The sequence below is a fragment of the Paralichthys olivaceus genome, chromosome 13 (assembly GCF_024713975.1).
Source record: "Paralichthys olivaceus isolate ysfri-2021 chromosome 13, ASM2471397v2, whole genome shotgun sequence".
Classification (NCBI taxonomy): domain Eukaryota; kingdom Metazoa; phylum Chordata; class Actinopteri; order Pleuronectiformes; family Paralichthyidae; genus Paralichthys; species Paralichthys olivaceus.
In genome coordinates, this window is record NC_091105.1 from 17,030,191 (window position 1) to 17,046,463 (window position 16,273).

Below are 16,273 nucleotides of genomic sequence, written 5' to 3' on the forward strand. Positions count from 1 at the left end.
GTAGTTTGTAGCCATTGGGTGTTGAGTGTGCTGCACAAAAACCACATCAGCCACATCAGAAACCATGATCATGCTTCTGTCACAGGATGTGTTGTAAGAACGAGATGAACTCACACACAGAGTCGCTGGTATCTAAAACGAGTGCACACTCGTTTCACACCATGTGCCGCTGCTGCTGACATGTTCTGCTGTTTGTATAGGATGTCATGAATTATGAGGACCCTGAACACCCCCCCCCCTCTTTCTCTGGCTCACTTCCCAAACACGCAGTCACTCACGTGGATGTGGATACACAATCATACACAATGATGCATACCTGCTGCAGTAGCAATTTACTTACAACACATACACAAACAAAGCGTTTCTCACGCAGCAGGATCTTAAGGAAGTGAACTTCAGCCCTTCACACATCAGTGATCAGACCGGGGTTATTGTTTGAGTGATAACAACACTTCCTCATTGATCTGATAGTTGTCACTCTTATTGTATGCTGATGACAAAACAAATACACAACTCTGTCTGACCCTGCACAACAACAACAATCAACGTTTCAACAATCTTCCTGTCTATGAGAGCGCAATGTTAACTGACAAGAGGAATGCTATTAAAGACTAAAACAAGCAGATAAATATCTGAACTCTATATATAAAAGCCTCATAGACGAGTGTGTAAATATGTCATGTGTTTAATGAAGCTGATAAGAGGTGACCCAGTGCCCTGGACCAACTTAGTTACACATTATCTTTTAAAAGACAGGGCCCAAAACAAACAGTACCCTCAACCATTCTTCACAGATCAGTGGATACTGTTTTGGGAGAACTGAAATTCAACTGAGCAATGGCAATGACACCCCCCCCCCCCCCCCCCCCCCCCCCCCCCTCATATCAGTCACACTCAGTCTTATTCCCACACAAAGGAATCCAAAAGACAACTTCGGCTATTTATAAAACAAGGATGGTGAGAATCAGAGGACTGTTTTCTCTATCTTTATATTTACAAACACAAAGACTGATAAGCTTAACGAAATCATCTCCTGAACAGTAATTACATCAATACATTAGCCACAACTTGCATTACAATCTTTCTTTGCAAACTGTACATAGCTTTGCACTGCTCAAACCAGAAAAGGTCTGATGAGTGACAGAACATCCAACACGTATCTGGATATACAGGATGTTAAGTCTGTAATAAAGCAGCATGTTTGGTTAGTTTATGGCCTGCACTTTTAAGAACGACATACAGTAAAAAGAAGACGCAAAATAACCAGGATACAAAGAGACACAAAACCAGTACAAAGATACACAACATGCAAATCAACTGTGGAGATGCAAAATAAGTAATAATTGGAACAAAAACAATCATAACAAGACATAAAAACAGCACCAAGAGAAATGAAATAAGACCTTTTTGTGTTTGTTTGAATATGGGACTCTTAGGTGGTTGGGGTTTACACATGTCTGTTGGAGAGGTTTTATTAATCCCTCCATGACTTGACTACAGCCTTTAAATAAATGTAGTGAATAGTGGATTGTTCGTAGAAAATATCTCAAAAATGGAAATACTCGAGTAAATTACAAGTAGAGTCGAGTACTTGAGTAAATGTACTTTCCTCCAATGGTCACGGCACAGAGACGGTTACATAACAGCTTCCTGAGCCCTTTACCCTTTAAACACGTGCTCTTATAGAGGCTGTCTTAAAAACGCTGCAGAGTCCATTTTCTCCATGTTGTCCTCCATCTCGGTTTTCTTGTTCCACCACATGAAAAGTTGTGATGCCCCTCTCTCTCTCTCTGTCTGCCCCCCTCCTCTCTCTCCCTCCCTTTCCTGATGTTGCAACGCTCCGGTTGATAAACAAAGCCACGTGCTGCTGCGCGAGGAAGTTTCCGAAATGGGCGGTCCCTCGGGCGTTTCCGGGTTGTGGTCTGAGGACATATAAGAGGAGCTGCGCGATGTCAACAGTAGAGAACAAGGAACAACACAAAGGAGACACGCGCGCCCGCACACACAGGGACTATTCCACCACACTTTTAAAAACTTTATTCTTATTGACTTCGCCGCACAGAACGAGGATGCCGTTTCTCGGGCAGGACTGGAGGTCACCGGGTCAGAGCTGGGTGAAAACCGAGGAGGGATGGAAAAAGACATCAGCTGACGACACAAACAACAATGTCTCCGTGGAGAGGTTAGCCATTAACACAATCCTGTCTCTGAAGTAGAGCAACAGCTGAGTGCACCTTTTTTGCTTTTGTACTTGAAGGAGGATGTTGTCAGACATTCACGTTGAGTCTTTGTTTTTCCTGCTGCCATGTTCCTTTTTCCAGGACTAACCACTGAGCTATTAATAACCTCACAACAAGTGAGTGGATTAACAATCATCTGTTGAGTCTGTGCTGATTCCAAGAATCACCACACGCACACCAAACAGCAAATCTTTAACTTGTCCTCAGGTTATAATTGAATCACATGGGAGCCTGCAACAGTGTGTTTTCAGCAGCTCGTGTCACTTTAAAAGCTGGACTCTGGTGGGATAAACCTGCGAAATGAAATATGTGTCTCAATATGTTCCCCCAGCTTCTGCAAAGCCGAGCGTGAAGAGTGTTTCATCAAGGAGAACTTGCTGCTTTCTCTCAGCTACGACATGGCTGCCAAGAAGAGGAAGAAAGACCTCATGAACAACAACACCAAGGTCCCCTGTGAGTCACCAGGAAACAGTCACTTTTCATATAAATATTCAAAGGGTAGTTGGTAGTTTTTTTAAAAATTGATCTGTAATCCCACAGGATTGTATCATATCATATATATATCATATCATAATAAACTAAAGTCAGGTTTCCAGAGCAGAAATAGGCTCATGGGGACGTTATGCAACATTCATGAGAGGGCCTCCTCCTAATAATATTGCCTATTATTAATTTTCCATTTCTTCCTAAACTCTATTTCAATAACTTGGTCTGAAATTGTATCTTATTTGTGATGTGTGTTTGCCACAGTGCTCATGAGCTACTTAATGAGAGCGCGCTGCTAATATAAACATTCTGCTCTCTTTCAGATTTCCACAGGGAAAAGTGGATTTATGTTCATAAAGGAAGCACCAAGGAGGTAACAAACAAACTCATTCATTTTTCACATCAACTTTTCACATCATTGTCATCGCTAATGTACACATGCCAAGAAAACGTTATACTCCGGCAGAGGATCACAATCTAATACCCTTATAATTAAATTCTCCCAGCGCCACGGATATTGTACACTGGGAGAGGCCTTCAACCGCTTAGATTTCTGCAGCGCCATCAAGGACACCAGGAGATTTAATTACGTTGTCAGAGTGAGTCCACATCTCTTTTCTTTCTTCCAGTATCCTTTGTTTGTCCAATGTTTTTTTGTGTTTGTGGCACAGACGGGGTTAAGGTTAAGAGGGTGTGTAGGCCTCTGCCAGGCTCTTATCAAGGCTCTGCAGACAAGGGTCTGTAAGTGCTGGTGATACTGACCCAGGGAGTGTATGTATGTGTTTCTGCTAGAATGAAACTGTGTCATACATTGAAATGCTGCTGTAATATGATTGCTTAAGCCATTTGGCATCTCTATATTTAACTGTATTGAAGATAAATATTTATATTTCATATTCATTGCAAAGTTAAGTCAAGTTTAGTGAAAACAGTCTGAAATCTAAAATTGACGCACTGTGTTGTACCCTAAAAAAATCTCCAATGTACAAAGCTTATTCACTAGGGATGCTAAATGGTTTAAAAAATGATGTCCACTCAATCATGATTTGCCATCATACTAATGTATAATATACAATCACCACTACTATTGCATTATGGGACCTCTGCAGAAAATTCCTCAGATTAAATGGAGAACTTTTACCCTCCACATCAAATAACCATGGCACTGAACTGAACACCAGCTCTCCCACGTGCTCCCATGTGAGCCCAGAGCTGCATGTGTTCCTGTTCTCCTCTCCTGGTGTGGGCAAGTGTGGTGGGTGGGGGGTGATAGCTATGCGGTGAGGTGCGACCACCTGACAGGGGGGTTTATGGAACCAGAACCTGCTAGTTGTTCAGGGGACTCAGGTGGCACCCGAGCAGCACACGTAGACACTCTACCACCAGACTTTAGCTTCTTCCTCCTACTTTAGTTTGTTTTCTTTATCTACAGTCATTAGCCAATAAACACAGATCTAGTCCATCAGCAATATAATATTCCTGAGATATCATTGTATAAAACCATTTGATATTCTAAAGTTGATCTACCAGTTGGCTGTTTCTCTCTTCGAGGTTTTGGATTGACCTTTATCTGCTGGTTCCAGCTAACGAGTGCAGTGCAGTGTGCTAAGCACGGGAACAATATGGCCGTGTAACTCTAGCCTAGCATTTAGTCTGGACGTGGTGTCCTAGGTCACTGCTCTCCACCACTTGTGTCTGATGGAATTTGCAGGTTCATTTAACCCCTGTCTCGGTTACACAGATCAGGTTCTTCCACAAAGAGAAAACAAGGGCTGCCCCCTCCTCTCAGGAGCATGCACAGGGTTATTTCAAGGAGATAGAAACCTTAGAAACCGATGTTAGCAGGTCCTTCATAAAATAAGAAGATTTAGCATTTCTGATATTGTCGGTGTGTTTGTGGAAAGAGTGGGAGCCTCACGACAAGCCATGAAGTGCAATTTAGCAAACAGCGGCAGCTAAAAGTAGATACAGAAATGCACATTGTTCTGCCTGGCTGCTCTACAAAGAGAGGAACACTTGATGAGCTGCTAAAAGAAGACGGGCATGGGATTAGGTTTGAGGAATGGAGCTGGAAAGAATGAAAAAAGGAGCCAGGAAGGAGAGAAGGAGCTTAAAATTGGTAAAAACGGAAAGGGAGGTTAGAGCATGTAGGGGAGAAGTAATTTAGTTCAAAGTTGGGTGTTATTAAGATCCTCAAACTCATCACTTTTTCATTTAAGGGTTATCTGAAAGCTTGTTAGCAGTTCTTTCCATGAAGTTGTATTTTTCCACTTAAATAAATTCAGAAATTGAGTTTGTGCACTCTACTTTTGTTTGATCAACTCACCCTCCAGTTTACCAGAAAGTACCCCACAATGTGTTGATGTCGGCATGATGACAAAACTCACATGCTTTGGTCAGAATTGAGCAAGGGGTCAACATGAATTTCTCCATGATGTCACAGCGTCTGTCGCATGCCTCACATGCCGGCCTGGAACCCGCTGTCTGTCCGCTGGCCAATGCAGACGTAAACACACACACACACACTCTGTGAAATGATTCAGCTGATTCATGTGACGAGCAGTATCAGGAGTCAAATGATTAAGACCTGTTTGTGGAGGCTGGTGTAGTTGACAGACTGGGCTGTTGTCCAATGCGTTCCAGGAGCTTCCGCCCCCCCCCCCCAAAGAGACTCTGACCGCGACTGATCAGATTCAAGAATGCTGTTATTTGTTCAGCTTCAGTTGAGAGTAATGACCAGGTGGAGCAGCTCCAGATTTTCTTTTTCCAGTGTTTATTGTCAAAAGCCTTTCTAAGAAACACTAAGTGATGAAGCAGTGGAACAGAGTGTCTCTGCATATGACAGGATGAAATTAATGTTGTGTTTCTTTCTTTCTGTCTCTTTTCGCTCTCTCTGCTCCAGCTTCTGGAGCTTATCGCCAAGTCCAAGCTCCCCTCGCTCAGCGGAGTGGCGCAGAAGAATTACATAAATATTCTGGAGAAAGTGGTACAGAAAGGTGAGACCTGTCAATCCTCTCTCACTCAAATAGGTTTTCCTCTGAGTTTCCGTCTTCTGTGTGTCTGAGGGTTTTATTTTTCTCTCTGATACATAAACAAAATCCAGCCCCTGGTTGATTTGATTTTATTGTTGGTTCAAGTTTAGAGAAAATAAAACACACAAGTTGAGCAAACATGAAATCATATGCACCAGTAGGTGAGGAAATGAGCCCTGATAAAATCTGAAGCAGGCAGAGCAGTGAATTTTAGGCTTTAATAGCTCAGTGAAAAACACTGACAGTCACCAGATCCCTCTGCAAGCCACAGTGTAAACTCAATGTTCTCTCTGCTAAACAGATTCAGGTTGTTTAGGTGGCGTGATGAAACCTGTCAGACAAATATTATGAGGACGACAGCACAGCCAATCCAAAACATTTAGTTTGATGTTGTGATTTTTGATGATTCTCAATAAATATTTTACCGTTTTCCTGGTTGCTGCTAATCCCTCTGTTACACACATCACTTTCACGATCATCACTGAAGGAATGGATTGAGTTTGATGGTTGGTTGTTTTCGATTTCCTCCCACAGTCCTTGATGACCAGCAGAATGTTCGTCCGATCAAAGAGCTGCTGCAGACCCTGTACGACTCGCTCTGTGTTCTGGTTCAGGACATGGGCAAGTCCGTCCTGGTGGGCAACATCAACATCTGGGTGCACCGCATGGAGCACATCCTGCAGTGGCAGCAGCAGCTGGACAACATCCAGATCAACAGGGTAAGGCTTTGCTGGAGACACAGGACCACGAGCCAGACTCAATAGTGCTCAGAGTGTGTTGAATTTAGCGACTTAATGTTTCCAACATATTCAGCTTAACTTACTCTGCCTCCTGTTTCCTGCAGCCTGCATCTACGGGCATGACTCTGACCGACCTGCCTGTCAGCCTGCAGCTCAACATCATGCAGCGTCTGTCCGACGGCAGGGACGTGGTCAGCCTGGGCCAAGTGTGTCCCGAGCTGGGGGCCCTCACAGAGGACCGGCTGCTGTGGAAGAAACTCTGCCAGCACCACTTCACAGACAGACAGGCACGTAGAAAATGAATGGGCGATCTCTAAAGCGGTTTTCAGACATGAACTCCACAGGATGTCCGCACGATTAGGTCGGGACTTTCTCCAGGGTTTGTCTTTCATGCATGAACAACGCAGCAGGAGATTCTCCACTCAGACGCGTTGGCAACAACACAGACATATCCAGAGCACAGGACTTAAAGTAATAATTCAGCTCTTTAGCTCAAGTGTTTTTGTTTACAGCACACAGGCTTTGGCTCTCATCACCAAAAGCTCGGCACCGCTTTTTCATCCAGAGATATTTGTTTTCTTTTTGTTTGTTTTTTCAGTTTTGCTGAAACTCGCCCACTTGTTTTCTACATGGGCTCATCTGTACCTTCTCCCAGGAGTTTTTAATAACTCTGGAGAGAATCCACAGCCTCTTACTTGGACGTTTGCATTCTGGAGTTCAGTGCATGTCTGAAAGCAGCTTAAATATGTACACAGTGAGAATGCTGCAGTACTTGTGCACACATAAGCACATTTCCCTACAGTGCAGGTTAGCTGTCCTCCTGATTGTCCTTTAAAATGTCCCTGCTTCAGCTGACCTACTGAGACAAACATTTCAATAAAATCACTCAACAATTAGGTCAAGCATCTGTGATAAACTCAACTTGCTACTGGATCATGGGAGGGCGCAGGGTGTGCATAGGGACACTGCACCACACTGAAAAGCATTCACCTGATCAGCGAGTGAACTGCACTAAGCTGTAAAGAAGGTTACAGAGATGATTCCTGCAGGTCAGAGTGGTTTAGATTCAGTTTGTGCCGGGGGTGGACCTCAATCCATTAAGGCTTCTTAAATCTCTCTTTTTCTGAGTACATTTGAAGTTGAGAATGTTCTCAAGAAAGCAAACATTAAATCCACTTTAATGTCAAACTATTATTCTTGGGTCACGTCATAAAAGTCTGTTTCCTTCTCCCTCAGATCCGGAAGCGCCTGATGATGTCAGATAAAGGTCACCTGGAGTGGAAGAAGATGTACTTTAAGCTGAGCCGCTGCTATCCTCACAGAGAACAATACAGTGACACCCTGCACTTCTGCTCACACTGTCACATCCTTTTCTGGAAGGTACGTCCCTTGTCTGTCTTTCACTTTGGACCAAATTGGAAACGTAAACAAAGAAATATGAAAACAGCAGCATTTAAAACTGACAGTTATGTTTTTTCCATTTGCAGGACACAAACCACCCCTGCACGGCCAACAACCCAGACAGCTGCACCATGCCGCTCTCCCCTCAAGACTTCATCAACCTTTTTAACTTCTGATTCCACATGAACTGACTGTACATACTGTACATAGACTTGTACAATATTGTTTTTTTTTGTTTAACGGCACAATCAATTCCTGGATGTATGTTTGGTGGAGGTGTGACTCTTATGCATTCGAGCTTTGTTTTGGAAGAGGCATCGGACAGGGTTCACTGTTGAAAAGCGAGCGAACGTGACAGAGAGGAAAAGACACGTAGGAGCAGTCGTCTTGAGGATGGATGAGAGGAGAGTGGAGGAAAAAAGGGAACACTCAGCTGTCAGAGTCTTAGTTTAATGTGGCTTTTTGGAAATGGACGCACATCTCTTGACCTTAGCTGTGTGCACTTGTTTTTTTTCCCCAGTTTGGAGAATTGTATTTTATTTTATTCTTGGTTTTCAAACCTTGTAATTGTTCTTTTCAACGCGGGAGGGAGGGACAGTATTTAATTTGATTGAAATAGTGAAATATTTGTTCAGTATGACATTATGAAGCCTGCTCATGTTGGGTATGGAACGTGTCAGGTGACGTTTGCAGTAATATTGTGTGGGAGAAGTAAATTGTGAATTGCTGCAGAACCTAAGAGACGATGAATGTAAGTAAATTAAGTTGGTAATTAATCATTAGTGAGTGATGATTGTTTTATATGTAAACACCACGATATCTTTCCTATCTTGTTCTTTTTCACTTTTGTATGGATTTGTTATGATTTTTTTAATTGTGTTTTGTTCGTTTTCTGCCGTGGCTGCTATAGCAACAGCACCTGAGTGCAGTATTACCAAAGATTGTAATCAGAGTTTAATATTACAGTGGTGTGTGCCTTATCGTAAAACTTGAAACCTGGTACAGCTTAATCCTTGTTTGCAATGATTTCAAATCCTGATGCTGCTTTTTATCATCATCATCATCATCATCAATCATCATCACCAACAAGCGTCTCATTTACAGAGTAGTTGTGTTTAGGATCTGTTGCTCTGATACAAAAGTTGAATTGTTGTATTTTTCTGTAGCCTCCTGCATGTTTTTTTGTTTTTTTTTTCAAACACCAAGCTATTTGTGTTTATGGATTTATTTATTGAGATTCTGGCAAGTGTCTCATCTTGCACTATTGGATTTGATTTTCCTCTGTCACTGCTCACACTAAGGAATGATGTACATGCTATGCAATGCATTTAGCTTATGTTCTGTTGCGTGAATAAAAGAAAATAACATTACGTCTGGCCCTTAGATTGAGTCCCTCAGCTCACACTTTAGCATCATGGGCCTTCCCCAGAAAGAGCTGCACTGTGGGTCTCCTGTTGCTAAAAGCATGTGTGTGCTCTCTACTGGAGAAATGTTGAACTGCAAGTTAGTCTTTTAAAAAAGGAACATTTGGCTGCTGGTACTCGAGATCATCAGCATATAATGACTATCTATGAGAGATGATGTTTTCTGTGCCTCAGACTCTCCATTAAAGTCTCATCTTGGAGCAGAGAAATTAAACTGCTTGGATGATGAAAAGCTGAGTCTAATAAAAAAACACAATTGCACTCACTAGAGTGTTTGCCCATGCCCAACAGTCCCCTCATGAACAAACATTTAAATTAACTAGGTCCAAATCAAAATTGTGCAAACTCATAAATATCAGTCCCTTAAATGTGTCCGATTTTTTTTCATCAAGATTCATGACCCTGAGAAATCGATGGAAATGTTCAACGTCTTTTTAACAATGTTGAAACTAAACATTTTTGGTACTTCCCCCTGATTCTGATCTGCACCAAAAGTTCATGGGTTTATAGGTCACGCCCCACCCCTCGACAAAATATCATGGAAATCTGTTTTGTAGTTTTGGCGTAATCCTGCTAACAAACAAACAAATGCAGATGAAAGCGTAATCTCCTTGGCAGAGGCAACTACAAGGATGTTCCGGGAGCACATACCTCCACCAAGGCTAATGTCCTATTCTTGAATTCACCTGTTTAGTCACATCTATGCCAAAATTTAAACAATTCTCTCTCGGGTCATGTCCCGCCCCTCCACAAAAGTGCATGGAAATCGGCAGTTTTTGAGTCACCCTGCTAGTAACAAACAAACAAAGGTAACAGAACAAAGGAAATCAGGCCCACTCCACATGATCAACTTCTGACATGAAATGTTCTCAAACAATGGTTTTAATTGTTGCAGCAGGACAAGAGCTTCAAACTTTTTTTTTTTACATGAGGCAGAAAATACAAACAACGTTCACTGCTTGTTAGGCAGCATTATTAAATAATACAACTTCTTAAAAATGTTATGTAAATATGATTTTACTTTTAAACAAGTGAAACCATAGAGCACATACATTAAGTAGTTGTGGTGTGCATCTGCATCTGCTGCAGCGTTGCACATACAGTACTGCCGTGCCCCTCAGGGACAAACAGGTAGCTTTTATGGAGGTGAGTCAGACTGGGAAAGACATGATACTGCTGCTGTAAAGGCAATAACACACAGGCTGCGATTTAAGGCCTTGCAGGTAGAAAACACACAGAGTGAGTCAATCCATCATTTCACTACACTGACCACTAAAGAACAATCTGTATCTCATCTCCTTCTTCTTTATTAACCCAATTAAAAGATCTGCTGGTTGCCTGTTACCAACAGAGGTGAACCAGGTGATACTGCTTGGCTGGTTTGGATTCAGTTCAACTTGTGACCCTTTTAAGAACCAGTTTGCTTTTCCACAGTCTAGAGCCACCACAGAGCCATGTCACTACGTCACTTAATATGTCGCTCAATACGCCTCCGATTTCCCAGCAACACTAACGCTAACTTCAAGCACAACTTTAAAAAAGGCTACAGCGTCTACTCTCAGTTTTATTTTTTGCAGGCATTTCACGACACAAGATGTTTTTGTAAAAATGGTGGTGACGGTGTTGTGCTTGGTCGTACTGGTCTTGTATGGTGTGATAATCCCGCCCCCGGCTCCTGTCACAAGCAGCTCTTTCTTCTGGACCAGCAAAGGGTTGGCGCCAGAGTGGAATCAGTTTTTCTGCTCGAGAGCCAGTTCTTACTTTGTCAAAACACAAGGAACTGGTTCGAGATGAGGCACTGACTCTGAGCGACTGCTTTGGTAGAAACAGGGTATGTGTGTGCCTGTGTGTTGGTGCCTCCGCAGCAGAAAAACAAGGCGATGTCAAAGGTACATTCCCATCTTTTAGAAAAATCTTACATAAAGAATAACATTTCTTGCAATCATAGCTAGCTGCCCATTTTCTTTAATTACCTCCCTTCCCTTGTTTTTATAACTAACATGCAAACATATTGTCTACAGTTTGTGCCTTTTGAAACACACTAAAGCACCAGTAAAAAGTCTCTGGTTTGAACTCCTAGTATAGGAGTCTCTTGTGGTTGAGAAAAAAATATATAATGTAAAATGAAAGAATGAAGCTTGTTGCATATTATATTGTACTGTATCTTCTGCGTGACCCTGCTGCTGCACCCTAATCTTTCTTACTGAAGCCAGGACATGAGAGCAAAGCAAACGTGCATTGGTAATAAAATATTCTAACCAGTGAAGTTACTGTTAAAGTTGACGCGTTTCTTCCTGGAAGATAAACGTTCACAGCAACACACAGGACTTTTAAAACCTGTTGTCACTCATCAGGAGAGTGTGAAATACACTTAGAGAAACTGTGATGGTCTCCTCAGTCGCTTTAATTAGACCGACTGTTAATGGGTTAATGAGTCCAACCACAATGACGCTTCCTCCTAACTGTTGAGCTTTGGCAGCAGTTGTCTGTTTGAGCTTCCAGTGCATGTTCTCTAGAGCTGAGAGGAGGAATGTGTGTGTGTCAGTGTGTGAGGGGGAACTCCAGAAAGTCTGAGTACCAACTGCAGAGGATCCCAAGATGCTGAGGAGCCCCGGTGGTTTAGGAGCTGTAGCCAGGGAGAGTATTCCTCACAGTGGAGCTGCAGCCCTGTGTATGCAAACAAATGTTTTGTGACATATACACTAACGTAACACTTCTCTTTGTTTAGTTTAGATAAGAGAAAAAATAAGAAACAATGCAGAAAAATAGTAATAGAATTATAGGACTGGAGGAAAAAATGGTTGCAAAGGAAAGTAAAGAAGTTACCAGATTAAGTAAATGTCAGAGAGGCACGTTCTCTGTTTCAGAGTTCTGAATAATCCACTCAATAGCATCCCAACCCTACAGATCCACACAGAGAGACCGGAGATTAAAGAGGAGACACACACTGACAGGAAAGTACCAGTGCTGACAGTGACAGCAGAGAGACAGTGGAGTCCCAGCATTCCATTTATCTTTATGGCTTGAACCAGAATTCAGATGACATGCAGAAGGTGAAACAAGTGTCTAAATAGGAATGTTTATTTTCCGCTACCTTCCTGGCGTTGGCTGACATTCTCCTGGCCATCATCCCCTCCAGGTAACTGCTTAGACTGACTCCCTTGACTGTGATGATGGCCTCCTGGGTCAGGACGGTACTGAGGAGCGAGGGAGGGAAGCAGCAGAGAAGCAAAGAGAGAGAGAGAGAGAATGATTACTGCAAGATACGACTAAACAGCGTAACATTGGCCCAGTTCAGAGATCTGATCACAAGTCGCATGTAAAGTTTGTCTGTTCACACCTGGCATTAAAATGCGTCCTAAATGTGTCTCCTGTGACCGCTTGTGATTGGATCTCACTTCCTCGCTCTATATGCAAATACACTTGTATGAATTTTCTGTTTGCAAAGACCTAATGATGTTGCTTTACACGTCTGAATTTACATGTGTCCGATGTCACTCCATCTGTGTGTCAGTGGGAGTCGGGTGTGAGCGAGAGAGCGGTAAAGAGAGAGAGAGGAGGCAGGAGGGGCTGAATGGATCTTGTGCAGATGTACTATTAAGAAACATTTGATCAATTTCACAAAAGCGCCAGTCATTATGTGTTGAACAGTGTTGATGTTGTGATGGTGACTGTTAATTGATGGCATAATTACTTTTTGGACACTTGGTGGCGCTCATTAGAGTCACTGGGTGAAATAAGCAGGGCATAGGTAACAGGAAGGGGAGGACACACAGCTCTCACTAGACTATCAGAGGGAGATCCATACAGTCTCTGGGGAGATCACAGACTAGCAGAGTGGATCACCACGGGTCAAACCAGAGACGAACTAACTACATGACAACATACACCTGGTATGTTCATCCTTTCATCCATCTCACTAAATAAACAACAAACGAACCATAAGATCCAGTGTGGACATCAATGAGCAGGCGGTCCTTCACATGTGGCCCAGGACAGAGTCACACAGAGAAAAGAAAGTGGCCACATGTGTCACTGATCACCTCCCAATGAGGTGAATGAATCTCAGAAAACATTCAGACCTGAACTTAGCTCTGACCGAGGTTAATTCCAGGTGTGAACAGGGTCATTGTGTACCTGCAATCACACCATGTCCAGCACTTTATATTCCCTGTATACACGTGTACATACACTCGCTGTGACAATAACAATCTTTCATAAATGAAATGCAAATTGCACTTACACCTCAGGGTTGTCTGGGTGTGGCCTGTAGAGAAGCCTCTCGTCCACTGATATGAGGTTGGTGAGAGTAATCTGGAAAATAAAAGATTTAGATTAAATAGATTTGCATGTATTTCATTTATAGATTATTGACAATTTTAAAGAATCTCAAGCCAGGATCAAGGTGCATTCTGAGGTGAGGGTTGGAGGAGGGATTCACTTGGCTGTGCACAGAGGAGGAGTTATGAAAGGGAGGTTATTTAAGGTCTCCGTTAACCAGGTAAATCCCTGTTTGAGAACATGTTGCTTCAGTTGATTGTGCCAATTGTTTGAGAATTCAGTTTCTATCCTTTATATTACGTCCATCTAACACACACCCTAACTCACTTTGTCTTTGATTACTAGTTCCTAATATCCCCTAATGTTTGATGGTTATATATCTAACATTTGTGTTCCTGATGAAGACTTCAGATGCTTTGTTGACTTAGTGGATGCACAATTATGTTAGCTTCTTTAATATTGCGAGATCGGGCGTTTTTCAAAAGTTTTCGCAGGGAAGAATTCATGGATCTTGATATGAACTAATCAGGCTAATTTAGGGAACTGCTATCTATGAGTGTGTGAATTAGGTGCAGCTGGATTGAATTTAAGGAGACTGTTGGGCCTTGGTGGAGGGATGTGTCTAGTTCAAATGTGTAGCCAGTCAATGCTGTGTAACCTGTGCTGATCAGTCATCAGTGCCTGATGGGCTCAATACAAACTTACATTTGTTGAGCACAGCTCCATCTTTTTCTCCTCTGGGTCGACTATGGAGTGCTCCTTCACGTAGGTTTGTGTGTGGTTGGTTCCCAGTAGCTGCAAACACAACAATAAACAGTAATTTTAATTAATGAAATGTTTGCTCTTCTCTGACCCTTGAGCATCATTTAGAAACGTATATCTTCATCCTCCTTTTCTGCATGTCCAAGTGTGGGTGTATGTGGTGTTGACTGACCGCTCGAACGATGCTCGGCAGGCCCCACTCTGTGCTGAGGAGTCTGTGGCTGTGCAGGCGTCCCTCGGCGTCCAGGCTGCGGTCCAGCACGTCCACCCCGACCACGTTAGGGTTCATGGGGTTGGGGTACTTTCTCATTGCAGCCTTGATCACTGTCTCCCAGGGGTAACTGCTCACAAACACAAACACAAACAAAAAAAACTGACAACAAGCTTATGGTGCAGAACAGATTGTAAAATGTCCTCATTAAGTTAAGTACACATGGGTTAATGTAGTCAGTGTTGACCAAATCAGGACGAAGTGTGAGGGATGCTGTAACCACACTGATCTCAAGCAGGTTTTCCACTAATTTAACTGCAAAAATGCTTGCAATTTCATTTCTTTCATGTGCAATACTGTTTCACGGTATATATTTTGTTGACATTGCACATAAGTTTTACTTTTTTACTATTCCTTGCTCCTTTGCTATTCTAAAATGGTAAATTTCCCCATATTGGATCTAAAAAAGCTTTATCTAATCTCATCTCATCTTATCTTCAGAGTTTGATGCTGCAGTTTCAACTGAGACACCCAGTGTGAAGGTCCCATCGACCTTGCCCTGCAACTACATCTCACTTCATTCTGCTTCAATAATAATCTATGACAATGACGACCAGTGTGACCCACCTGAAAACATGCTCCGTGCTCCAAATCTTCATTTTGTTCTTCTTATCAGAATTCTCGGTGAAACCCCTCTCTCAGATCCCTCACCGGACCATGTTCGTGTGAGGAACTAACTCCACTGGCCAGAGAACAGGGCCTGTGATGGAAGCTCACGACCATCAATGAAGAGGGTCCCAGGAGCGCATCTCTGCTTTTCTCCGCATTTCTGTCGTGCGTATCAGCTGCGTACAGAAGCACTGGTCCACCCGTGGCACAATGTGAGTCCCGGGATAATAGCAAGAAAAGATTCACTCTGCAGATCAGAGCAAACGGCTCGTACATGTAGAGAGGACAAGAGAAAAACCGGTGCAACAGCGGAGCTACCGAGTGTCCAGTTAGACAGAGTGAGATACAGGATTGTGGCCAGTGACATCAAAATAAAACAATTTTCACGCTCTTACATGTCTGCAGTTTCTCACTCCTATTATGCTACAGCCTTAAATTCACCGACATTTCTTCTGTGTGTCATTTAATTGTTTTCCTACTGTAGAATAAAGATTAAAGGTGGGTTTAATGCAGAGTGCGTTGCTACTTTTGTCAAATTCGACACTATAGATTATTCGTCTTATTTTGAAGGCAGCAGAATGTCTGTTCCTGTCTCACTCCGGTTGTTTCTCGCTGACTTGATGAAGCTGATGCGTTTCTGCTGCATCCGCCTCCATGTGTGCGCATGCGCAGAGCATCTTTCCATCATTCCAGTCCAGCGGCAGCAGCGCAGGAGCCGAGCTGCGTCAAGTTACAGGAACAGTCACACTCAGACAGGATACACAGAGAGGCAGCTCACTGTAAAATGAGCCTCACACAATTAGGCCAACGGGAGCATTTTGTGACCCATAATAATAAGAATAATCATAATGATTACAACTATGGCAATACTGATAATATGAAAAAACAATATCTGCATCACTTATCCTTTAAGGGTCACGGGGGAGCTGGACTTAATCTCAGCTGATATTGGGTGAGAGTCAGAAAGCACCCTGGACAATATAATATATAAATATTAATAATATAGAATAGCCCATCGGCTATGAAA

At 42.7% G+C, this 16,273-nt stretch overlaps 2 protein-coding genes and 1 long non-coding RNA gene across 4 annotated transcripts; 2 read left to right on the forward strand and 1 right to left on the reverse strand.

Moving 5' to 3' along the window:
• The first annotated feature begins 1,942 nt into the window (after nucleotides 1–1,942).
• Nucleotides 1,943–9,269, forward strand: fbxo32 (F-box protein 32). Its single transcript, XM_020091444.2, has 9 exons — nucleotides 1,943–2,182; nucleotides 2,572–2,693; nucleotides 3,050–3,099; nucleotides 3,233–3,325; nucleotides 5,629–5,722; nucleotides 6,293–6,477; nucleotides 6,603–6,785; nucleotides 7,735–7,878; nucleotides 7,986–9,269. Exons 1-9 carry the CDS (start codon nucleotides 1,950–1,952, stop codon nucleotides 8,073–8,075), a joined length of 1,194 nt encoding a protein of 397 aa, XP_019947003.1. The 5' UTR covers nucleotides 1,943–1,949; the 3' UTR covers nucleotides 8,076–9,269.
• On the reverse strand, nucleotides 8,956–15,699 carry prelid3a (PRELI domain containing 3A). Of its 2 annotated transcripts, XM_020091366.2 has the most exons (7): nucleotides 15,205–15,693; nucleotides 14,539–14,707; nucleotides 14,310–14,399; nucleotides 13,567–13,637; nucleotides 12,418–12,520; nucleotides 12,150–12,224; nucleotides 8,956–11,990 (listed from the first exon to the last, which is right to left on the reverse strand). In XM_020091366.2, the coding sequence occupies exons 1-6, from the start codon at nucleotides 15,234–15,236 to the stop codon at nucleotides 12,165–12,167; spliced, it is 525 nt and encodes a 174-aa protein (XP_019946925.1). In that variant the 5' UTR covers nucleotides 15,237–15,693; the 3' UTR covers nucleotides 8,956–11,990; nucleotides 12,150–12,164. The 2 variants fall into 2 exon arrangements, with proteins under 2 accessions (XP_019946925.1, XP_019946926.1); XM_020091367.2 differs by lacking the exon at nucleotides 12,150–12,224 and having other exon boundaries at nucleotides 15,205–15,699.
• LOC109632198 (uncharacterized) lies at nucleotides 13,089–15,348 on the forward strand. The gene is made up of 3 exons (XR_011245843.1): nucleotides 13,089–13,216; nucleotides 14,513–14,703; nucleotides 15,079–15,348. It is a non-coding gene; the product is annotated as an uncharacterized lncRNA (long non-coding RNA).
• Nucleotides 15,700–16,273: the final 574 nt, after the last annotated feature.